Below are 26325 nucleotides of genomic sequence, written 5' to 3'. Positions count from 1 at the left end.
CTTAAAAGAAAATATAAATATAGGGTGCCTGGGTGGCTGAGTCAGTTGGGCTCAGGTCATGACCCCGGGGTCCTGGGATCCAGTCCCACATCGGGCTCCCTGCTCAGTGGGGAGTCTGCTTGTCCCTCTCCCTCTGCTGCTCCCCTGACTTGTGCTTGCTCTCTTTAAAATCTTAAAAAGAAGAAAATGTAAATATCAAAAGAAAATAAACTCTAGAGTAATATAAAGTCTAATTTTCTTGAAAAGATATGAGTAAGTGCAATTTTATACTACATGCCAGAGCAGACTAAAAAGGGAAGCAAAGGCACAGAGAATGAAGAAACACAAACAAAAGTTGCTTCCAGATCCATAAAGAACAAGAACTATCAAGGGACCATATTTAGTCTTCCCCACATTGCCAAATGCCTGCTAGCGTGGCATGTTAGCTGGTACAGACCTGAATTCAGGCTCTGATGGAAACAGGAGGCAAGTGTAAATGACACAGTGAGAGGGGCTGGCTGGGCGGTGGAAGAAACGACAGTCCCAAAAGAGACATTTATCTAATCGATTCCAAACACTCACAATCACTCAATCTTATAAAGAAAGCAAAACTCCCAATTCTCACCCATGCTGGGGCATGTACTATGCCTCGAGGTGCCCACAGTGCCATTTTATAGGTGCAATTAAAATTGTCCATGGTTCAAACCTCAAACAAGGGCACAGGCAGAGAATTCACAAACCTCCCCTCCTTCATCCCCTCCATTCTCTGTAGGGCAGTGGAATGAGAAACAGTTTGGGTTAAGCTGCTTCTGTTCTTCCATTAGTTCTGGTTCTTTTCAGCCAAAATTACATTCCAGGCAGATTGGATGGTCTCAGCCAGTTGCCTGAAGGTAAAGTACAAAGAATTGCCACCCTCTGCTTTCTGGACTCAGCTCTGTGAGTGAAGGAATGTACGGTGGTTTAGAAAGAGGTAGGTGGGAACCCTACCACTCAGGTGTTTTAGACTCAGTAGGAGGAAGAAAAAGGTGGGAAGGAAAGGGAAGGGGAGGGAAGGAGAGGGAAGGGAGCTATTGTTTCCATTCATCAAGAAATCTTTTTAAAAATTGAGCTCTTTCAATATTTAATAAGTTGATTGACCCTGGCACCTTCATTCAGTAGGTCCGCAGGTAAGGAGGGCATGTCTCCTTTGGTGGGTAAACTCCTTACATGGCATCCTCACTCATTCTTTTGCTTTCAACATCCTGTGATTTGGGGGGCCCCAATTAAATGATGTTTTCTGATTCTAAAATCTGGTTTTAACTAAACTAAACCTGACAAAATAAACAAGTTAGCTTCAAAAGATTCCTGCAGAGAAACCCCAGAAGATAATCCTTGAACAATAAGAAAATGGCAGAGCAGACACTTTGCCAGTTCAAGTTCTCCCATCAGCCATGGAAAGAGTTAAAAAGCAAGGACAGTTGAATCAGGTTTGCCGAGGCACTGACCTCCATAAATTATAATAGAATTTATCAAGGGACTATTTGAAATGCGGATTTAGATACACTATTCTTAATAGTTGAGTTGCGCCCTCTTTATATATTGAGCCTTGAGATATTAGCCAATGAGAACCCAAAGCCATCAAAATTAAAATTACCGAGACATTTTAAAATAATATTAATCTCACTTCAGCTGGTATTTTGGCACGTGTTTTATAATGTGAATATTAGATCTGTCACACGTTTACACGGTAGACATGTTTCAGAGAACATGGCTTGAGAAGCAGGTTCTGAAACGTTTTACCGGTAGGGGTACGCAAGCAAAATTTTGGAGACCACCTGCCTTCAATATAGGGTCTTCCAGGCTAGAACTAGAACGTTCTTCAGGAAAATCCTAGATGATCCATGGTGAATTTCAGATGCCTGGTAAAATTCATTCTGTTTTAGACACCCGGCATTAACCTTGACAGAGGCTTCTAGAAAATATTAGGTAAAAGGGAGCAAAGTCGAGTGAGCATTCTCAGATCTGGATTTCAGACTCCCGGCACATGACTGTCACATTCTGATTTGGGACTCCTAAACAGAAAGATAGTCTTTGATGCAACCGAACTCCCAAACTGAGATTCTGGGCTGGTAGGAACTAAGCTGAAAAATGTTTTATTTTGATGTTAGATTAAATATTATAAATATAAATTCTGAGTGTACGGGAAATTCCAAATGAATGCCAGGAGGTTTCTGGCACCTCGTCTGTTGCAAGGCATACAGAGGTTTATGTCAAGAACAGTCCACAGTAATTTTCCATCTCCCCTGGGAAAAGAATGAGAGGAAATCACTAACGTGGAATGAAAACACTAATTTGCAATCATGTCGGCAGTCACTGTGTCCAAGGATGCCAAAATGCTTTAAAATACAAGTCATCCAGCTTAGCAGATGGAAAGCCAGCAAGAAGTAAATTACTTATTTCAGAGTCTCTCCCGGACCAAATACAAGCGCTGTGGGGATTATGGTCAGTCTCCTGAAACCATTCTTCCCCCACAACCAAGGTCCTGCCTTGAGTCATGCAGTGCTTTAAACTTTGGTCTGTTTAAGGACTTGGCTTTCCTCTACAAGATATCCAGCACCATCTTGGGTAGAGAGAAACGGCGATATTCTATATCCAACAAAGCCCTATCTACTTCGCATCAGGTTAGACTTTTCAGAGGCTCACTAAACACGTTGGCTTCAATGTCTCCAGTCATTTCAGGCTCAAATCATTGAAAACAGAATTGATCTTCCCGCTTCTACCTGTGCTTTTTCTCCTATCCTTCCAGTTTGTGTTTTGGTACCATTCATTATATACATCTTTATTGAAGCTAGAAATCCAAGGTGCATGTCAGACTTCTCCATCACTGCTTGCCTCTGATGTGGCTAAATGGAGGAATTCTCTCTCCAAATAGCCCTTGTATGTGGTCTCCCCTCCATGTCTACAGACACAGCCTTCGTTCTGGCCTTCACCATTTATTACCGCAATCATCACAATCCCTTTCTAACAGATTTATCCACCTTCGGTATGATCTCTGTTTCTCCATTCAACAGACACTCGAGGAACATCACCCAGCTGCCAGGCACGGCGCAAGGTACTAGGGACACAGCACTGAGCAATCTCCTCTGGGAACTTACATTCTGGTGATGGGTGTAAATGAAAACATAAGTAGAGGAACAAATGCAGTATGAAGTGCTGGGTAGACTGTAAGAGAACTGACTTAGGGTAGCTTATGTTTGGGAGGGTCTCTGAGGTGTCCCATGTGCTGAAACCTAGCAAAGAAAAGGAGCTAGCTCCAGTGGGGTGGAAAAGCATTTCAAGCAGAGGGAATGTGCAATGCTGTGCATTCAGAAAGTGCTATGCCTTCAAAGACACAGAAGAAGAAAAGAACTTGGCCTTTTTAAGGAATCAAGGAGGACTGCTGTGGTTCGCGTGCGGTGAGATGGGAAGCAAGCACAACCAGGCAAAGTCGGAGGTACCCGCTGGGGCCGGAGCACACGGGGCCCTGGAGGCCCATCTTCCACAGCCTGACAGGTATGCTGTACTCGCAATTAGATCACAGCACTGACACTCTTAAATTGTGTCTCCCTGTCACTCATGGCATAATGTCCAAAGTTTGCATGATATTCAGGGCCCTTCCTGGTCTGAATGTCACTTGCCTTTCTAGCCCTGTGCCCTGAAACAACCCTCAGTCACGTGTCATCTATATATTCTAGCAGGACCTCCTCTTCACATGCCTTCTGTCCTTCTGTGTGTGATGACCACTGTCTCATCTTTGAAGACTCATCTTAAGTTTCACAAGAGGAGTCAAGATACTCCTCTCTGTTATTTCCGAGGCAACTCTCTTGTCCTCTTGGGCTGTTTCATACATCTCTCCTACTGTCCTGTGCATTCTTGAGAATGTTAGAGTCTGGATCTTACATGTTGTGGTGGTCTTGGTGCCTGATACAGAACTGGCATTCAATCCATGTTTCCTGAGGGCGGGACGGCGGGACGGCGGGACGGGCGGGACGGCGGGAGGGGCGGGACGGCGGGAGGGGCGGGACGGCGGGAGGGGCGGGACGGCGGGAGGGGCGGGACGGCGGGAAGAAAGGAAGAAAATTTTGCCCAAATGCATGGGAATGGGACACATGACATTCTGATTCCTTCTATTCTAGGGTTCAGTCTATTTTTTTTTTAAATCAAATTAAATTTTTAAAAAAATGAGTAGCTTTTATATGTGATATGTTAGCTCGGTTACTTGTAAACAAGGCTTAATCATCAGAGAAATTCTTAGAGAAAAAATACAACATGACATAAAGGAGCAAACTTGGTATCTGTAAGACCTGGAGGTACAGAGCTTCAAAATTCCACTTCTTCAATAGACATCATAGGCAGTGTCTCGTGGACAACAGAAGAGTGACCACCTTTACAAATGAGGAAGACAAGGTTGCTTTTTAAGAGTTGAACCAGGAAAAAAGTGGATTGTCCAGCTATGGGAGATTAACTGTGAACGGACATACCCAAAACTATTATCAAGGTGACCATGTTGTCATCCCAGCAAGGGGGAAAAGTACGTAAACAATTATACAATGAGAGGAGAGGCTAGCGATACGGATTTAACAATGAAACGATGTGATAAATAGTTTCATCATGACAAAGGAAAAGTCTTTTCCCTAAGTGAATACGCTCACCTTTTGGTTTATACATCAGCTCCCTGTAAGTTTGGGAAATGCAAGTCAGTGCATCTGTTTCTGTGCACTGACGAAGAGGATTGTATGACCACAGGCTGAAGAACAGCTTGGCACTGTGGTCATTTCACCAGGGCTGATGTGCTGTGTGACCTTGCCCGGCTGCCAGCTGGCCAGCCCCAGTCAGATCTCACTGCAGCCCCTCTCACGTTAAAATATGCGTTCTGGGCCAACATCAGCACAGGGAGTCCTTTCATCAGGATGACAACACAAGGCCAAGTGCATTCCATTCACGACCAGACACAGACTCAGCACGAAATGTAACTGACACAGCTCGGGCTCCTAAGTGACCTTCAGATGCCAGTGTCAGTCAAAAGATTCTAAAGAAAAATTAAGCGAGGGTTTTATTCATCTGGAATGCATTACTAAATGAAGATATGGAATAGGGGTGATTTTTTTTTAGAACTTAGGAGCCAACTCTGTGGTGGGAAATGGAGGTGCTTGGAACAGGAGAAAGAACTAAAATGGTGCCCACGAGACCTAGAAATCTGTGAGGCTACAACCGACAATTCCAACGCTGACATGTAAATTCGCTACTGCTTCATGTAAGCATGCTCTTGTCTAGAGGAAAGTACTGGAAAAGGTATAGGGGAACTAATCTCTCATCTCACTCACAATGAACATTCGCTCCAACGAGGCTGGGGTGCCATGGGAAGGAGGTTTGTAGTGCGGAGTTGGTAACTGAACACCAGTGGCTGGAACGACTCTCGTCACATGGCAACCCGATACACTACAGCACAATGTGCCTAAAAAGAACTGAACAGGGTCTCAGGTGCCGTGGCCTTTATGAAGACTCATAGCCACAGTGCCGCGCATCCTGGTGATGAAACCAGGCATGTCTGGTTTTCACCAAACTTCGGAAGAGTGCTGTTGTTTAGGGTACAGCTCTGCCGCTGGATCTGGAGAATTCCTTTCCAAACTCAGAGTACACCAAAAGAGCTCGTCTCTTTGACAAAAGACGATCAGCTTCCCTGCTGATTTATCTGTTCCATTTGTTTCATTTTTCCTTTGCTGTTGCATCACAGTTCCCTGGTTTGAACTTACCAGAAACTCAATTCTTCTAGAAGATCTAGCTCCTAAGATCACTGAAGAATCCCTTTCTCATTTTGATAGGGGGACCCCTTTAGCTGCCCTTGCCCAAATTCAAATCCCCTCCTGCAATAGTTTTTCAGGTCTGACATGCATGCTTAGGTATTTAGTTCTACTTAATTAAGCTGAAGTATTACAAATAGACAGCTTGTTTGCACCCTTTGTGACCGTCAACTAATTCAGAATATTTTTAGTTTTATGGGGAGTTTTTAATGTTTGCAATAAAGCAAAATTTTAAATCCTAAGCAGAGCTCCTTTGAGAGGAGAAGCAGTGTGTGTATCTTAAGTGTCTTTTGGTTCAGGATCTCTGCGGGTCTTCTGCTGTGTACCTGGGTAAAACAACCTTGAGGAAACACAGAGGAAAAACCTGAAGGGCAATGTGGTTTGAGAGTGTCTACACTGTTAACCCATGCTGAATTCGACTGAAACCATCTACAGGAGACTGTATTACTCAGAAAATATTATCAATGACATGTCAAAATAAAGATTTACATTTAACTGATTACTGAGAAAGCAGAGTATTGTTTTCATGCAAGACACAGATTTCAAGAAGGTAAGACGGTTTTTGGTCTATTTTTCTAGAACTTAAGAAAAATACTGTAAGTAAAATTTCCTTTTTTTAAGTGTTGTATTTCAAATTGAGCCAAAGATAACCAAGTTGAAATAGCATCATTAAAAAAAAAAAGGGATTAAAAAACAATGACATCAGAAACCAGGGATGTACTGTATGGTGACTAACATAATGTAATAAAAAACATTAAAAAAAATAAAACAAAATGACTTTGGTATTATTAAAAAAAAAACACACAACAACACAATGACATAACCAAGTAGATGAAGAAGCAAAGTGTTTCACCACAGAAGTATTCCAGCTGATGAAGAAGAAGTGATGGAGTTAGTGTAGCATTAATTTGCAGACTTCTAATGAAATAACGAATCTAGGCAAAGATCTTCTGGGTCCACTAACAACATAAAGAAACAAATAGATATTGTGCATTTCTTGATACAATATGCAATAGCGTTTATGAAGTATTCTTCCCTTACTCGGATCAAGTCTATAGATACTAACAGTTTATGTAAGGAACCATAGGGGACAGAAAAACATAATAAATGAAAACGTGGCAATACGATCAGAAAATCTAAAATGTGGGAAACTCCACAGGAGAAATGACCTGTTTCTTAAAAAAATTAATTACAAAGGAAAAAAAAAGTAGTAAGATGGAGTACAGAAACTTCTAGATTCAAAGAAAACCGAGAGACTCACAACAAAGGCAATGCAGAGAAGTTGTCTGGATCCTCATTCACGCTAATTATAAACAAATGGATGAATTAGTGAGTATACAATCAGGGAAACTAGAACTACATGTGATGATACTGAGAGAGAACTGTAAATGTTTTTAAATGTATGGCAATTGCACTGGAACTATGCTTGAAAAAGCATCCTTAACTTTTGATCGGTGTCCTGACATTTTTAACAGATGATTTATAAACTGTCTAGGATTTGCTTTAGTCTAGCTGGTGAGGGAGAGTATTTCAGATGAAACAAGAGTGAGGTGGTGGTTTTGTAGCTGGTACATGGGATTTATTACAGCATTCTAATCATTTATACTTGAAACTTTTCACGATTAAATGTTGAAAAATTTTAAAGTTGGGGGAAAAAAGTGATGGGGAAGACTTACCCTGCTGAATATCCTTCATTTCTAAATGCAAACTAGATATCAAGATTCCCACAGTTTGAGATCGTTTTCCATCCAATAACTTGATGATCTGGAATTTAAAAGTACAATTAATACAAGCTCGAGTGGCCACACAATTGTTCAGAAGCATATCAAAAACATTAAGATTTTTAGATACTCTGATGAACTAAACTGATGCCACAGTCACTCTATTTTAACGATACCTTAATTTGAAAGTGACTTATCTACAACTATAGATATTTTTGAAAATAAAGGAAAAACACCACCCCAAACGCTGCCAATCTAATACAAGCACTAAAATCTTTATGATACTGTATTCCGATCTTTTTATTCAAACACTTATTAACTCAACTCTAATTGCAACGTATGTACAATTTTTTTTTAAAAGATTTTATTTATTTGCGAGAGAAAGAGTGCAAGCGAGAGCACAAGCAGCAAATAGAGGGAGAAGCAGGCTCCCCATGAGTAGGGAGCCCGATGCAGGGCTCCATCCCAGGACCCCAGGATCATGACCTGAGCCGAAGGAAGATGCCCAACCAAATGAGCCACCCAGGCGCCCCACGTATGTACAATTTTATATACAGCTTTTCCACTTATCATTGGCACATTTCCACATTGCTACTTCTTAGGTCACTTCAGAGCCTCCAATCTTTATGGCTGTGTCATCTGCCCGGTGGTTTAGGGGAAAGATCAGCATAATCTCAACTCAGCTGCCTACCACTTACGCAGCCTTGGAAAAGTGACTTAACGTCCGTCTGGAAGGAGTTCAAGTTCTTCATCATGGAGTAGGGCTGACTATATTTAATTTGTACATTTATTCTAAAAATTACATGACATAGTATATGTGAAGCACTCATATAATATATTCTCTCTTTTTTAAAGATTTTATTTATTTGAGAGAGAAAGAGAGAGAGAAAACGAGTGGGGGAGAAGGACGGGGGGGGGAGAGAGAGAGAGAGAGAGAGAGAGAGAGAGAAAGAGAGAGAGAACCAGACTCCCTGTTGAACAGGCAGCCCGATGCGGGGGCTCAATCCGAGGACCCAGAGATCATGACCTGAGCCAAAGGCAGAGGCTTAACCGACTGAGCCAGCCAAGTGCCCTTCCTATATTATATTCTTAACATAGATTATTTAAATAAAATTTCCCTGTCTTGGAGAATTGAGTTGCTTCGTATTTGTGCTATTTTTAATATAAACAATGGAATACTTTGTACATTAAACCTTCATTTTAATTGCTTAAAATTGTTCTTTTATAATAATATAGGCATATCAAAACCTTACAGACTTCTTATAAACTCCAAATACCTCATTGCCAATTATGGAGAGAGAGCTCTTCATACTTTGGGTTTCTCTAAACCACACAGTGGCCGCTAAGGGGAAAAAAAAAAAAGATCTTTCTCTCATGTGACACAGCTACAAAAATCAATAGGGAATGCACACCAAATCTTGTTTTTTAACGCACTTTGCTGAGTAAAATACAAATTAAACTAAACAGCTACACTTCTCCTTCCACTTAGGTACTTATAAACTTAGCAAAATATAGTGAAGATACAGTTAGACAGTAAGAAACATCTGTATTTATATCAGTACCAGACTAGCTGAGTTGCTTCCTGGTTGAACAATAAGGAATAACGGATTTTGTTCCAAAACTGTCTAATTACCCATCTATCAGTCTATCCTGAATCAGTTATTGCCGGCCCTTTATCTCTCCTTGCCCTGCTCAGAATGGCTTCTTTTATATAACTATTAGACCTCAAATATAGTAAATATCAAGCTTTCATCAAGATAAAAGGAAATCTGTTTTTAGTCCAATGTGTTTAATAATTTCAACATTAGTCTTAGAGAAAGATTCTTGGGGGATACAGAATTCCAGGAGTTTTTAAAAGAAATAAGAAGGTAGGTAGTTGTTCTTTTAAAATTTTTTTTATATGAAAGCAAAAGTAAAAGAGAAAAAGATTATATATAATCAAGTATTTTCTTTAAAAAATCAATTTCTGGCTTTTTCTTAGATTGAGAACACAAATTTAAAATGAAGTGATTTTTAAAAGTCCAATACAAAATTAAGAAAAACCACATAAGTTTCATGTAAGCATTCATTCATTCATTCAACAGATACCTGCTATGAATCTTTTATGTGCCGGCAAAGCTCTGGAATTTGAGCATACAGAGGTGACCCAGACAGATGAAGTCCTTGCCTGCCCTTGTGAAGTCTGTACAGCTTAGTTATCTAAGAAAATCACTTTGGCTTTGTTTTTCTTTCTCAGGATTGCTTTGGCTATTTGAGGTCTTTTGTGGTTTCATACACATTTTAGTATTATTTGTTCTATTTCTTTGAAAAAAATGTTATTGGATTTTGATAGAGATTGCACTGAACCTGTAGATTGCTTTCGGTAGTAAGTATGGACATTTTGACAATATTAATTCTTCCAATCCATAGGCACAGAGTACCTTTCCATTTAATTGTGTCTTTCTTTCTTTTTTTTTTATAAATATTTTTTAAAAAGATTTTTAAAATTTATTTATGTGACAGAGAGACAGCCAGTGAGAGAGGGAACACAAGCAGGGGGAGTGGGAGAGGAAGAAGCAGGCTCCCAGCAGAGGAGCCTGACATGGGGCTTGATCCCAAGACCCTGGGATCACGCCCTGAGCCGAAGGCAGAGGCTTAACTACTGCGCTACCCAGGCGCTCCAATTGTGTCTTTCTTTCATCGGCGTCTTAAACTTTTCAGCATAGAGGTCTGTCACCTACCTCATTTAAATTTATTGCTAGATACTTTATACTTTTTTTTTTCAAGGTTTTATCTATTTATTTGAGAGAGAGAGAGAGAGCACAGAGGGAGAGGCAGAGGGAGAAGCAAACTCCCCGCCGAGCAGGGATCCCGATGCAGGGCTCAATGCCAGGACCCTAGGATCACGACCCGAGCCGAAGGCAGATGCCCAACCAACTGAGCCACCCAGGTGCCCCAATACTTTATTCTTTTTGATGTAATTGTAAATGGGATTATTTTCTTAATTTCTAGGATCATTCACTGCTAGTATATGGATATGCAAAAGATTTTTGTATATTTATTTCATACTCTGAAACTTTATTGAATTCATTTATTAGTTCTAACAGTTTTAGGATAGAGTCTTTAGGGTTTTCTATATATACTTCTTCCTTTCCAAGCTGGATGCCTTTTATTTCTTTTCCTTGCCTGATTCCTCTGGCTAGTTTTGCCAGTACTATGTTGAATAAAAGTGGCAAGAGAGGACATCCTTGTCTTGATCCTGATCTTAGAAGAAAAGCTTTCAGCTTTTCAGCCTTGAGTATGATGTTAGCTGTGAGCTTGTCATATACGGCCTTTATTATGTTGAGGTATGTTCCTTCTCTACCCACCTTGTTGATAGTTTTTATCATATATGGTTGTAATTTTGCCAAATGTTTTCTCTGCATCTCCTGAGATGCTGATTTTTATCTTTCATTGTGTTAATGAGATGTATCGCATTGACTGACTTACAGATATCGAACTATCCTTGCATCCCTGGAATAAATCCCACTTGATCATGATGTGTGAGCCTTTTAATGTATTGTTGAATTTGGTTTGCTAATATTTTGTCAAGGATTTTTGTATGTATGTTCATCAGGGATATTGGGCTGTAATTTTCTTTTTTTGGTGGTGCTCATGTCTGGTTTCAGTATCAGCGTAATGGTGGACTTATAAAATGAGTTTGGAAACACTCCCTCCTCTAATTTTTTGAAAGAGTTTGAGTAGGATCAGTATTAAATCTTTGAGTGTTTGACTCTATCCTAAAACTGTTAGAACTAATAAATGAGGGGCACCTGGGTGGTACAGCGGTTAAGCATCTGCCTTCGGCTCAGGGCGTGATCCCGGTGTTGTGGGATCGAGCCCCACATCAGGCTCCTCTGCTATGAGCCTGCTTCTTCCTCTCCCACTCCCCTTGCCTGTGTTCCCTCTCTCGCTGGCCGTCTCTCTCTCTGTCGAATAAATAAATAAAATCTTAAAAAAAAAAAAGAACTAATAAATGAATTCAATAAAGTTTCAGAGTATGAAATAAATATACAAAAATCTTTTGCATTTCCATATACTAGCAGTGAATGATCCTAGAATTCAGAGAATTCACAGTGATACCATATGGTCTTGGCTTTTGTTTGTGGGCAGGTTTTTGATTACTCATTGAATCTCCTTACTAGTGATCAGTCTGTTCAGATCTACTATGATTCAGTCTTAGGAGATTAGGTTTCTAGTGATTTATCCATTCCATGTAGAACGTCCAACTTGTTGGCATAGTTTTCAAAGTAATCTCTTATATTCCTTTGTATTTCTGTGGTTTCAATTTTAACTTCTTTTTCATTTCTAATTTTACTTATTTGAGCCTTCTCTTTTTTTTCTTGTTGAGTCTAGCTAAAGATTTGTCAATTTTACTTATCTTTTCAAAGAACCAGCCCTTAATTTCACTGATCTTCTCTATTGTCTTTTTAGCCTCTATTTCATTTATTTCTACTCTGGTCTTTGTTATTTTGTTCTCTCTACTAACTTTGGGCTTCGTTTGTTCTTTTTCTAGTTTCTTCAGGTATGAATTTTAATTATTTGAGATTGTTCTTGTTTCTTGAGGTAGGTCTGTATCCTTATGAAATTCCCCCTTATTTTTGCTGCATCCCATCGATTTTGGTATGTTATATTCCTATTTTCACTCGTCTCAAGGTATTCTTTTATTTCTCCTTTGATTTCTCTGTTGACCCCCTGGTTATTCAGTAGCATGTTGTTTAATCTCCACTTATTTGTGATTTTCCCACTTTTCTTCTTGTAATTGATTTCTAGTTCCATACTGTTATAGTCACAAAAGATGCTTGATATGATTTCAAACTTCTTAAATTTATTGAGACTTGTTTTGTGGCCTAACATGTGCTCTGCTTTGGAGAATATTCCATGTGTACTTGAAAAAGCTATATATTCTATTGTTTTTGGATGGAATGTTCCGTGTATATCTGTAAAGTCCATCTGGTCTAATGTGTCATTTAAAGTCAATGTTACCTTACTACTACTAGGTATTTATCTGAAGAAAACAAAAACACTAATTTGAAAAAATACATACATTCGATTTTCATTACAGCATTATTTATAAAAGCCAAGATATGGAAATAACCTAAGTGCCTATTGGTGGATATACAGATGAAGAAGATGTAGTCTATATATACAATGGAATACTACTCATCCATAAAAAAGAATGAAATCTTGCCATGTGTGACAACATGGATGGACTTTGGTGGAATTATGCTAAGTGAAATAAGCCAGATGGAGAAAGACAAATATCATGTGAATTCACTTATATGTGGAATCTAAAAAACAAAACAAAATTCATATATACAGAGAACAGGATGGCATTTGCTAGAGTGGAGGAAGGTTGGGGGCAGACCAAAATGGATGAAGGGTGTCACGGGATACAAACTTCCAGTTATAAAATAAATAAGCCATGGTAATATAATGTAGAACATGGTGACTATAGTCAGTAATGCTATAGTACATATTTGAAAGTTTTGAAGAGAGCAAATCCTGTAAATTCTCATCACAAGAAAAAAAATGTTTTGTAAACTTGTATGGTGATGATAACAATGCTTATTGTGGTGATCATTGTGCAGTGTGTACAAATACTGAATCATTACATTGTACACCTAAAACAAGTATTATCTATCAATTATACCTCCATAAATATCACTTCGGTAAATTGCTGAAAAGAACCAAAAATAAAACATCATCTGAACTAATTGCAAAGAAAATTACGAAGAAGAAAGGCTTTCGGAATTGACTAGATTTATTCTTAAACGTCCAGAATAGTGATCGATAAACCCTTGGTCATGGCATACACACTGACGTCAAGGAGACAGGCCTGGAAATCAAACTTATGACAAGATCACAAATGGGGAGCAACAATTTCTTCAAACAAACATTCACCTAGCTATCCAGGTAGGGTTCTGAAAACCATGAATAACACCTTCTACCTACAGGAAAGACAAGGTTTAAATGCAAGTTCTTCTAATAGCTAATTAAAAGAAAGCAAGAGAGCGATCAGAAGGGAACTGGAACTGGGGGAGAGAGGAGATGATTGAAACTGAGATTACATGTCATTGGGAAAAAGGAGCATATCTATCCCTTCAGTGCTCATCCAGGCTGAAGTATGGAAAGGATGTCACCACAGTCAGCCATCCTTGTAGTTTTGTGTAATGACATGACATGGCAAGTGTTTGAAAAGAGAGTGTTTATTACCTTAAGCTGGACTAAAATGTGAAGTGTTTATGAAATGCAGTGCTACCTCCCAAAAGGGGGGTAGGCAGTGGTAAAGTCAGAGCATTTGTAATCTCTTGTTTGTGTCAAATTCCTTGTCTGCCTCTGATGAGACCTTTAAAAATGGACCTCTAAGTTTCCATGTAGTCTCTCTTCAATTGTGGAATAATATGACGTTTCTCAAAAAGCAGCCAAAAGCAGTCTTAAGCCCTCTTAGTTTGTTTCCTGCTTTCTTTTCTTCCTTCCTTTCCTTCCCCTCTTCTCCCCCTTTCCTTCTTTCCTTCCTTCCTTCCTCCCTCCCTTCCTTTGTTTTAGATTAGAAGGCTTAATAATAATAATAAAAGAACATAACATGAAACCTGCCCTATTAACAAATATTTGAATGTTCAGTACAATATTGTTAATTATACCACATTGTTGTACAGCAGAGCTCTAGAATTTTTTTATACGACATGATGGAAACTCTATACCCATTGAACAACTACTCCCCATATTTCCTTCTCTCCCCAGCCCCTGGCAGTTTTCTGCCTCTACTCTGTACTTCTCTGAGCTTGACTACTTCAAATGCCTCGTATAAGTGGAATCATGCAATAGTTGCCTTCTGTGACTGGGCTGATTTCACTTAACATAATTTCCTCAAAGTTCATCCATATTGTAGCATGTGACATAATTTCCTTGAGGCTGCATAATATGCCTACTCAAACACACACACACACACACACACACACACACACACACACACACACACCCCACATCGTTGTTACCCATTCATCCATCAGTGGGCATTTAGGTTATTTCCACTTCTTAGCTATTGTGAATACTGCTTCAGGGAACATGGGTGTGCAATTACCTCTTTGAGAACCTGTTTTTAATTCTTTTGGATAAATACCCAGAAATGAGGCTGTTGGAGCATGTGGTAGTTCTATTTTTAATTTTTTGAGGAACCTCCATACTGTTTTTTATGGTAGCTGCACCATTTTACATTCCCACCAAAAGTGCATAGGAGTTCCAATTTTTCCACATCTATGCCAACACTTGTTCTTTCCCTTTTCCTTTTCCTTTTAAAAAAATTATACTATTCTAACAGATGTGAGGTGATACCTCATTGGGTGTTGATTTGCATTTCCCTGATGATTAGTGATGTTGAATATCTTTTCATAGACCTTTGGCCATTTGTAAGACTTCTTTGGAGAAACGTCTATTCAAGTCCTTTGCCCATTTTCCAATTGGGTTTCTCTTTTATTGAGTTGTAGGCATTCCTTATACGTTTTGGGACATTAATACCTCATCAAATATGTGGTTTGCAAATATTTTCTTCCATTCCATTGGTTGCCTTTTCACTCTGCTCTTTCCTCTCTTATGCAGAAGCTTTTCAGTTTGATGTGGTCCCACTTGTCTAGTTTTGCTTTTGTTGCCTGTGCTTTTGTGTCCTATCCAGGAAATAATTCCAAAACTAATGTTATGAAGCTTTTCCCCTATGTTTTCTTCCAGGAATTTTATAGTTTCTGATCTTACATCGAAGTCTTTAATACCTTTTGAGCTGATTTCTGTTTATGTTGTAAGATAAGGGTCCAATTTCATTCTTTCACATGTGACTATCCAGTTTTTTGAGGAGCCCATCCTTTCCCTCTTTTGTTGTCTTGACACCCTTGTTGAAGATCATTTTACCATATACGCATGGGTTTATTTTTGGGCTCTCTATTCTTTTCCAGTGGTCTATAGGATTGTCTTGATTCCCACACTGTACTGTTTTGAATAGGGTATGTAGCTTGTAATACATTTTGAAGTTAGGAAGTGGGGGACAATACCAAACGAATGACAAGGAGAAAATTAGAAGTAAAGGGAGCCTTAAGAAAAACAGCAGAATATACATTTTAAAATACCCTTAAGTCTAATATGTAAAATGGCTAAAAGGAAACATGTGGAGGGACACATTACACTAACAAACAGACCAAGGGAGAGTTCAGGTGACTGACAAGACTAGCCCAAGACTTCAGGTTATATTCAGATCTTGCTGGAACCGGTTAATGATTGGGCTGAGCAGGATGTGAGGAGCTGGTGTCTGCAAGAGGGAGGAGGAGGAGGAAGGAAGAGAGCTGCTCTGTGAGCTCTCTGGTTATACTTTACAAGCTTCTGCCCAACCCTTGGCCAATGTGGTCACAGGAACACAGACTGGAATAAGTAAGGGTTCCTTTGTTTAACACGCATGTCAAGGGACTCCCATTTGCCAGGTATGGAGCTGGGGACTGAAGATTAGTATAAAGTTTGGTCTTTGGAGAGTTGTTACATTTACAGAAATATTTGTTCTGTTATTTTTGTCTATTCTCTTTTTGTAAGTTTGTCGTTTTTAATTATAGAAGTAACAAGTGCTTACTGTAATAAAAAATATAAACTATAAAGAATGCAAAAAAGTAAAAGGTGAAATATTCTCTCATCTCACGGATCCACTGCCCCGTTACCACCACCAGTAATGGGGGTTTGTCTCCTTCCACATCTAAACATGTGTGCATGCCCACATATGTGTAGGGATTTAGCTTTATAAAAATGACAAGCAATACATTTTGTTCTGCAACTTTTCCCCCTTGTTCTGAATAATTCTTTCTCTTTTATAAATATATTACTGATACCTTCCCTGTTGGTATAGGCAGAGCCACATTAAGTATGAAACATAAATTAAGTATTCCTCTATTGATGGACATTTAGGAATTCTCCAAAATTTGTCAATTATTAACAATGCTGCAATGAGCAACCACGCGGATATATTCTTAGTCACTCGAGCTCAGATTTCTACAGAGTAGACGTACAGAAGTTGTTCAAACAATATGCCCATTTTTCATTTTGATAGATACTGCCAAATTTTTTCTAATAGGTGCTACCAATTTACACTCCTGACAACTATTGGAGAGTGACTGTTTTCCTAGTCCCTCACCCACCGGGTATTAACAGTTTAAAAGATTTTGGCCAGTATGATAGGTAAAATGTTTTTTCACTATTCTATAGTGCTAATGATTTAATAGTAAGGTTAAACACTTGGCTATTGGTCACACGTTCTTGGGGATTATCTTTGCATCCTTTTTACTATGTTTTCAAATTACTAGATCTATTAGGCTGGTACAGAGCAAAGATATTTAAATAAGGACATAGGTGAATAGCAAAGAGAAAGAGACTTACATGGAGATTACTGTAGAGAGGGGGCATTTTCTAGGGGAAGAAGAGGGATGAGAGCTACCTTTCCTTTTACCCCCACTATGCACGGGGGTATCATGCTAGCTCTGCCCACAAGCCAGTCCAAATGGAAAGTTGTGAATTGGGGGCAGTAAGCACCAGGATACTGTAAGCTTTTATTCCTTTAGTGACCCCCTATAGATTTCCAGAGAGAATGGTACTTCAGGCTCAAGAGGCCTATAAAGTAAGTGTAGTCATTTCATTGCTAGGGCATTAAAGCAAGACACAAAAAGAACACCTTGTTCTGCTAACCCAACTCTCTGCTCTCCTTTTGATATTTGTGATCACATCTCAAAACTCCTTACCCAGATATACACCTGTTATCAGAGGCATTTGCCTTCATAGCAGAGTAGCTAGGAAGAAAATCCCAAGGAGGGAAGAAGAGTAAAGAAAACTCATGGAGAAAACAAACAAAGAGAAGAAAGGAGAACAAAGATTTAGAACATGCTAAAAGATTTTTTTTTTTTTAAAGATGACCTAGCTGTCAACCAATAATTATTACATTGTTTTTTAAATAATTTTTTAGAATCATGCTAAAGTTTCAAATAACCAGATCCAACTTGTATAGAACCCTCTATTAACTGAAAATTCACCTTGTTTTTCTTTTATTGCATTATATGCATTCTTGGTAAGGTAACTTCTAGACGGATAAAGTGAACTTCAAAAATTCTTCTCTGAAGAGAAAGAACACATGACAAGAAGATAAACTACTATTGGGTATTTATTCTCCCCCATCCATTAGCTTCTCTAATGCTCGGAAGAAAGCAAACAAAGTCATCTACACCTTCCATATTTGCATTACTGAGCAGTGTGGACTGGTGACCATAATGATTATCGGGAAAATTTTTAGAACCCTAATGTTCTTGAGATTGTCAGCTATTTAATTGTCTGCCTTTTTATAGTAGGAATTTTAACTGATACATTTAAAAAAATAGCCACAGGATTTAAAATACGAAAGTTTTATCAAAACATTTACTAATTAAACAATTTAATTAATCAGCACCAATCCATTCTTTAAGCCTACTAGTTGTTATTATCCTGTGCCGTTTTAACAATTTTTAAAAGTTGTCTGGGCCAAGTCAAAAGTTCCCAACAATGTAACAATCTAAGTAGAAATACAAATACAAGTAAGGACTATAGCCATAAGTACAATGGTCCTTTCCTCTTTTGGCTTTAGCATGCCGAGCTGCCACAGCCCCTTGGCTAGCTATGAAAAGTCATCAGCATCATAGGCTGGCAACTAGTTGTTAAGAGAAAAGTCAGGAGACCAGCCTTCTATTTCTAGACCTTCCCTGACTCATCCTTACATTGATGCTGAAATGTAATCAGTCCAATTCAACAAAACTCATAACACGCAAACTCCTGTGTTGGTGTACCGCTGCAAAGGGCGTAAAGATTCATACACACACACGCACACACATACATATGTGTATCCTTGTTCAGTGGGAATTCAAAGCCTATATAAGTCTGACACAAGGGAGTTATTAACAGGGATCAGTGAACATAAAGAGATTCTAATTGTTCCTCTTACATGATCCTCCGTATACAAGCCAGGACTCACCGAAAATGGGGGTTTTGAAGGAGATGGCTGTTTGGGGCCCAATCTTCCTCTGGGTAACCTGAGAGCTCCCCAAAGTTACTTTCGGTGTCCTTCCCCTAAAACAAAAATCCGGGTCCCACGTTCAGAAAACTATTCCGTGGAGGAGATCTGAGAGATAATAAGCTCCGTGGACCACAAGCCGCCAAACGCCACTGTAAGTCACGTTCTGCTGAGCTACAGAGAAGGGGGCCCTTTCCATCCTGCACGCCTACTGGGGCAAAGGTTCTTCAGGTACTGGGACGAACAAGCAGCGGGGGCTTTCAGACGGCTGAAGACCTTGAAGCCAGGGCACTGCGCTTGATTGTGGACGCTGTGGACCTCCTGATTGTGTTAGTCCATAGCTTCATAATGTGAATGTCAAACGAATGGTTTTCCATGTGTCTGTGGAGCCAGTAGGCAGAACGACGCCTTGAAGCTCCTGAGGTGACTTCCTCCCCATCCAGGCTCTTAGGGAAACAGTGCCCCACACTGTTCAAGAAAGTTACTTCAGAGAATATTTATGAGACAGGATGCGTACCTGTACAAGTTGACTCATTCAATGCATACACTAGTTGAAGTGGTTTGGGGGTCATTTACTCTTAGCATTGAAGAAACTCGCAAATGTTGGCTAACTTAACCTTCTGCCTTTGGGTAGGCCCAGAAATTAAAGACAGACCTCACTTTACAAAGAAGTCATACTTTCGGAAGTTATTAAGGTTGTCTTCATACAATGCACACACATTTAGAGCCATTTTCTGTCATCAAACACAGTGGAACTTCAGCTAATTGTAAACACAGCCAAACTTTTCATCCTGTTCCTCTTCCATGAGGACTCTCAATGCCCATTTTTCATTCTTCTTTGTCCTCATGTGCATATTACTTGATCTGTCATAATCCTCACAGTCATTTTCTAGTATTAAGTAACTTTTGGCACCAGAGAATTTCACTTAATGTCTGACTCAAATTCCTCACGCTTCCATTTCAAATCATCTTTTTCTGCTCCCGGGGAAGGCGGACAATAGCTGGCCTCACCCCCCTCTACACAAAGCTCCTTCACAAACCTTAAGACGGTTGGTTATTTATTTATTTATTTATTTATTTATTTATTTATTTTAAACAAGAGATGCTTTCTATCAAATCTTTAAAAATCAGGTTTTGAGAAATGTCAGCAAGCGCTCAGTTTATCTGGGTCCTATCTGGAGTCAGCTGAACTTCGCAGCACATAGCTTTCTCCTAGGTATAATTACAGTCTGGAGGAGAATGCAATTTGTGCAGCATTCCACTGACCTACAAGCTGACCTTGTGCAAGGGCAAATTCACAGGTTGCGTTAAACCCTATTAGACATGCCTAGTTTAAGGCGAAGCCTTTCCAGACCCCCGCCGCACGCTGGATTAGGGCAGTCACACATGCGTACTATTACATTGCCTAAGGAGCTCTCGCCATGCCTTCCAGAGAGGGGATAGGCAGGCCGACATCCCACACTGCCTAATCCCGCACCTGGAGCTGGTGTATCCAAATGATTATTATTTCTTACATATGTGGATTTTTAGAAGAACCTGCCTCTTTGAATAAGAATTAAGACAGAAATGGGAAGACAGATTTGCTACATTGGAAAAACCACCCCCTGACTACTCAGCTAGAAAAGTCTTGCCAGACAGACCGAGAAAGAACTCCTGCCAGGCCCAGTGGGATTTTTCACATCTACATAAAATCCACATATATCTTCAGCTCTCTGCCCAAGCTTGGCAGACGAGGCCAGAAGTAAAAATAAAAATAAATGGTCTGAATAGACCATGAATGCTGCAAGCATACTTGGCCAAGTGAGTTTGGCACAGCTACAAATTTAAGAGAATTATAGAAGGCTTCTTCTTCCAGGGAGCCTTCCCTGTCTGAAACTGAAGATGATGAATTTCTCCACCTACACCTTCACTGGACATCAAACACATTCAAACCTGTACCAGATCAGGTAGGTACTCTGTTCTTTGGTTTAGTCCTCACATTTGAAATTTCTATTTCAGTCATAGGATTTCCATCTCCAGCAAAGTTGGTTTCATCATAGAATAGGCACCGTATCTAGTTAAATAGAGCCACATATGTTACCGCCAACAAACATCTCCTGGGCACTTTAGGCAAATAAATACATGTGAAAATTGCTGCATTTCCTGTCTGAATCACCCTTCCCCCACCAAAAACAAACAAATAAATGAAGGATCCACATACATGGGCAGATATTTCCTTATGTGACAGGGATATATTTCAAATAACCATTGCAGGTCAATTTCTATAGAAGAAATGAGTATGTGGTTTGCCTCTCTCAAGGAGACTGAGGACAGTGGAGACTACACAGAAAGGAGACAATCTGCCTCTCCAAAGCAAAACTCTAAAAAACATTTCTGTTTTCGTGCCTTCAGACTGGTGATCTTTGGCTTATCCTTCTTATCAAAACTCACTGAACGCCATTACTTGGCAAAACCACAGGCACTAAGAGGCTGATATGAAGCCCATGAACTACTAATGAGAAGTTAGCTTGTCCCATTGGCAGGAGTCCTTTGCATTTCTAAGCCACTGGCTGCCAAAGGGACCTAGGTGCTTTCATAAGGACTGTTGCATTTACCTCGAAGACATTCTTGTGCACAAAGTTGGTAGGCAGATAGAACCCTACGTTTGAGACCTAGAAATTGATGAACCTATCCTACAGGCTACAAGCTCTGAGAGTCAAGCTGATAACCCACTCTGGACACGTCCAAATCATAAATATAAATTAGTGTGGGGTCCCAACTGGCTGGGTCGGAGTGCAGCATCTTCTGGGGACGAGATATGGTAAAACAGGGAACCCTTAGGTTTAGTACTCTCTTACATGCAAACCCTCCACCACCAAACTGTAAATTCTTATTTTATAATTAATAGAAATCTAATTAGGAAGAGAGAGTGAGAATTTCCCAAGGGAATTCTAAGAAGTGATATAAGATAATACAACGCCAGGAAGCATAACAGCCCACGGATACAGGCCTTATACACAAGATTAAAAAAAAAATCATGGGATAAAAAAACGGACACAATCCCACTTCATATTCTTGTGCCCTCCCTGCCATTTCTAGTGTGGCAGTGACTGGAGATGAGACAGGTAAGCAACTCCTCCTCCCAGCCGATGCCAGGAGCAAGGGCCAGCTGGAGGGGACCAGCAAGAGCAGAGCTGGCAGTCATCTTGCTCTCTCTCTCCTCAGGGAGAGTGAGCGCTTCCTTGGAAACATGCAATTGTTTTTTGGCAGGTGCCCAGGAAAGTAAATGCTGACTCAGGTTCCTTGTCCCTTCTCCTGCGTTTCACCCCCCGCCACTCTTTGGCATCAGAACCAGAGGAGTCGGTTGGCTGGTTCCATGGTGCCATATTATGAAGTGTCACCTGACTTGATACAAACAAGCTGATGGGTCAGCCTGGGCAGGTAGGCTTCTGGGTAGTGGCCTCCATCAACTGGCCTGATGATGCCATTAAAATAAGCTTTCCACACACAGCCTGATTATCTGTCCCACTAAATGTTTCAAGGAAAACTAAGCTTCACTGTTCTGTCAGACTGCTAGGTCTGAATTCCTTCCATGGCCTTATTTTTGGGGACACATAAAATTGCCCAGATGAAGTTTACTTTAAGGATTTAGGCTCTTCACCAAGAAATGTGAAAAGGCGAATTGTCATCCTGTCTTGCATCTGAGAACATATTTGGCATCCCTTACCCTTACTGATGAGACAGAAAAGCCCTTTTATTGGTTTTTCAGACCAGTGAATTCTGTTCAGAAAGCAAATTTACAGAAGACCATAGCAGGTGAAGGCTGGGGCTGGGACAGGGGTGGGGGGCGCCATGGGGTGGAAGGGGGCAGGAATATGGGCAGGAGATACTTCTGATGGCTTGGGAGTTTTTGTGTCAAAACAAAATCACATGCATTTTTTTCTCACTGATCAGAGATTCAGGAGAGAAAATGACCAAGACACATCAGCGCATTCATTGCTTCGTCTGCAGGCCGGACCAAGGTACCATCACACAGAGGTATGGGTGAGAAATGCCATTCTATTGTCTCTGAGGGGGCAGAGTCCCTTCAAGAGCGCTTGGCTATAATGTACAAGAAACAATTCTAGACAACTGACAGCTGACCTGGTGAGAAGCAACTGGACAGAGGGCTACGTGGAGGGAGGAAAATGAAAAAGAAAACAGAAGACTATAAAAAGACCCAACCTCTAGTAAAACATAAAACAAAACCAAAACAAAACACAGGCCCAATTGCCCAAGACTCTGCCTTTTAAACGGATGGTGTGAATGCTAAGCTACACTGGTCCAAGAGTGAGAGGAAAGAGGGACTATCTTTGGGAAGATGTTAAGAACATCAGGATAACACAGGAAAATTCAATTCCATGCCTTCAGGTGGCTTCCAACCATCATGGCTCAAACTCTCCAAAGACCAGGAACTTATTCCATATGTATAACTCAGCCTTTAACAGCTAGATGGAAAATTTATTTACTCTCTCTTTTAGGAGGGATGGGAGTCCAGTGGCTCACCACTCAAGATACACCAGAGGCTTGGAGCTTTAAGTCCTGTTTTATTATTTTGTTTTAAATTTCTGTATTATAATCCTACTTTAAAATCCCATCCCAAAAAGCAATCTGCATGGCTATCAAAACGAGTAAAGGAAATGTTCCTTCTCTTCCCCTTCTCTCCCCACTGGACCTAGCACTGAGGAGAAGAGTGAAAGCTTTCTTTCGGTCTTTCCTAAATTGCATGGGATTGCGTGGGATGGGGATCCTACATACCCCTACAAACTGTAGGTAAAGCCCACAGTTGCCTATAGCATGCTCTGTAGTACAAGGCAATTAAGAACTTGTGGGATATCTTGTAGAAGTTTAGTGTGCATGTGAATTACCAGGGACCTCGTTAAAAACACAGATTCTCATTCATCAGGAATGAGATGGAACCTGTTTTGGATTGAACTGCATTCCTCCTGCAAAAGATAGGTTGAAGTCCTCATCTCCAATACCTCAGAATGTGACCTCATTTCTAAATGGGGTCACTGCAAGTGTAATTAATACAGATGAGGTCACACTGGAGTCGGATGGGCCCCTAATCCAATGTGGCTCGTGTCCTCATAAGAAGATGGCCATGGGAAGACGCAGAGACATGGAGGGAGAATGCCAAGTGTCGACAAAGGCAGAGAATGGAATTACGCTGCTGCATATGCCAAGGAACGCCGAAGATGGTCCACGGGCCACCAGCAGATGGGAAGAGGCGAAGAAGGATTGCCCTACCGGTTTCACTGGGAGGATGGCTCTTTCCAATGCCTTGATTTCAGACTCCTAGTCTCCAGAACTGTGAGACAATAAATTTGTGTTGTCTTTAGTCACCCAGTATGTTGAATGAGGCCCACTAAACTAACACAGGGCCTGAGGGCCTTTTATTTCTAGTAAGTTACCAGGTATGCTTCTGCTGGTGCTCCAGGGGCCACACTCTGTGGAGTCAGGTGACCTCAGACAAATGTATTCTTTCGTTCACTCTCACTGGCACTTAGCACAGCGTCTGACATATATGCATGTATATTTATACAATCCCTGATTCCCAGAGTTTTTTTGACTAACCAGCTGGAAATGTGCCCCTGTCCCTCTCCGTCTCCTGAAGCTATGTGCCCAGCCAAGGACGACTGCTTTCTTTGATAAGGCCAATGCCAGCAGCGCAGATAAGTCATGCCAGCCTCCTACGATTCTAAATAACAAAGTTTGTAAGACTTTGGGACTCCTTGTCTTATCAATATTTCTCATTTAATATTAAAACACTGAATCCAGTCTCTTCTATATTCTTGGTGACTCCGATAGGGGCTTTTTCTCTCCAAAGTTTGGAGTTAGGCTTTTGAGACGAACACGTGCTAATAATTACTCCAAGCTGGGTAGTGATGATGGGCAGCAGAAATCTTATTATCTTCAATGTCATCGTGTGTCTTTGAAATGATAATCACTGCATTCAAGATATCAGAAATGATGGATGGCCTTTGATTCACAGTGTACCATGATGCAAATTGCCTGGCTCTTTCCCACTCCACCTCAGATGGTGAAGAGCTAGTGACAGTGGGCTCTCCTAGCTTCAGGGCCTCGAGCCACTGGGAGGCAAAATCTGGGGCAAAACTCAGAGAATTGCTCCCTTCTTTATGGAAACCTGAGGCTACTTTAGTTTTCCCTTTTATGGACGCGCTTCCCCTAGGACAACCCCATACATAGTCTTCACGTGCAGCCACTGCTGTAATGTACGGCTATTTATGACCTAAGTCCTCCTACTCTGTTAACCTTCTGGGCACAGAAGGCTTCTAGTAGGGTCACTGAGCTCCTTCTAGAAATACGACACGAGGACTCCAGGAAATTCTAGCAAGGGAGGAAAGATGAAAGAGCACTGTGTATATATATATGTACTTTAAAACTGCTAGGAGATTCTGCCAGGGCTTATGGTATATAACCCAGCACGTTTCCCCCAGTTAGTAATTAATCTTTATCATCCTCCTCACGCTCCCAGCGCATCCATCATGAAAAGGAAGCACACGCTATATGCTATCTTTCAGGCGTCCATGTGAATGGAATAACACAGTGATCCAAAATACTTACTATCATCCATGAAGAGTGAGCCCTTACCTCCATCCCGACTACAGTCGTCAGAGTACCCTGAGGTTCTCATATGGACGAATCACCTCCTGAGAGCACAAGTGCAAAAGGCACACAGTAGGTGATTTGACCAGAGTCACCAGATGTCGGACTACTAGTCCTCTGTGCTTTCCCTTGAAACACATCTCATTCCTGCAAGGATGGACATGCCCTGTCACCTGTGTTGCAACAAGAAAATAGCCTCTGAAATGTGAAAATCAAGATGTGTTTGAGTTTTAGGGTAACAGAGGAAAGGCCTTTCATTTCCTTTTTCTCCTACAAAACCAACCCCAAATAATGGGACTGAGTATCAAAACCAGAATCTATCTTCAGTGAAATTAGACACCCTGCAATTTCAAAACAGAAAATGTGAAGGCAGAGGTGGTTGGAGTGGTAAAATCCCTTGGCATGATGGAAGGACAAACCTCATTTTCTGCTGGGGAGGGAGATCCTCGGACACGTATAAATTAGAGGGATCATGTGCTCAGGAAGGCAATGGTGAGGGAGGAGTCAAAAATAAGGGGATGATTTAAAAGTTGGTATATAGTGCAATTAGGTGCCAGGTGTATAATCTCACCTATATGTCCCAGAAATATGGTGTCTAGAGAAATTCAACCAGACAGACTTGGGGTTCATGGATATCAGGCAGAGTAGACAGTGGGGTGGAGGTCTTATAGTGGAATGGAGTAATTATCAAAATTCCACATCCTTTCTTAGCCTCTGTCAGAACGCTAGCAGTCAGGCTGATACACCACTTTCCAGCCCCAATCAGGTGCCTGGAGAAATTCCATCTGGAAAACCAGATCAGTCTAAAAGCAAAGACAAGGGGTGCCTGGGTGGCTCAGTCCATTAAGTGTTTGCCTTCAGCTCAGGTCATGATCCCAGGGTCCTGGGATCAAGCCCCGCATTGGGTTCCTCGCTCAGCAGGGAGCCTGCTCTCCCTCTCCCTCTACCTCCCACCCCTGCACTCTCTCTCTCTCAAATAAATAAATAAAATCTTTAAAAGAAATAAAATAAAATAAAAGCAAAGACAAACTCCCAACTGAAATGACGGGTCTATAACTGTTTACCCCACCATGAGACCCAC

The 26325-nt window shown here is 40.6% G+C and overlaps 1 protein-coding gene across 3 annotated transcripts in view; it reads right to left on the bottom strand.

Annotated features, from left to right (window-relative positions):
- FMN1 (formin 1) overlaps positions 1 to 26325 on the bottom strand; it is a 339089-nt gene that overhangs the window by 155569 nt on the left and 157195 nt on the right. For all 3 annotated transcript variants that reach the window (XM_057306184.1, XM_057306185.1, XM_026480077.4), the window contains one exon: positions 7475 to 7562. In XM_057306184.1, coding sequence (XP_057162167.1) covers positions 7475 to 7562 — 88 coding nt within the window. The remainder of the gene's footprint in view (positions 1 to 7474; positions 7563 to 26325) is intronic.

This window comes from Ursus arctos, unplaced genomic scaffold (assembly GCF_023065955.2).
Source record: "Ursus arctos isolate Adak ecotype North America unplaced genomic scaffold, UrsArc2.0 scaffold_36, whole genome shotgun sequence".
Classification (NCBI taxonomy): Eukaryota; Metazoa; Chordata; class Mammalia; order Carnivora; family Ursidae; genus Ursus; species Ursus arctos.
The sequence above is the reverse complement of the archived record's forward strand: the minus strand, read 5'-3'. Positions and strand labels throughout refer to the sequence as shown.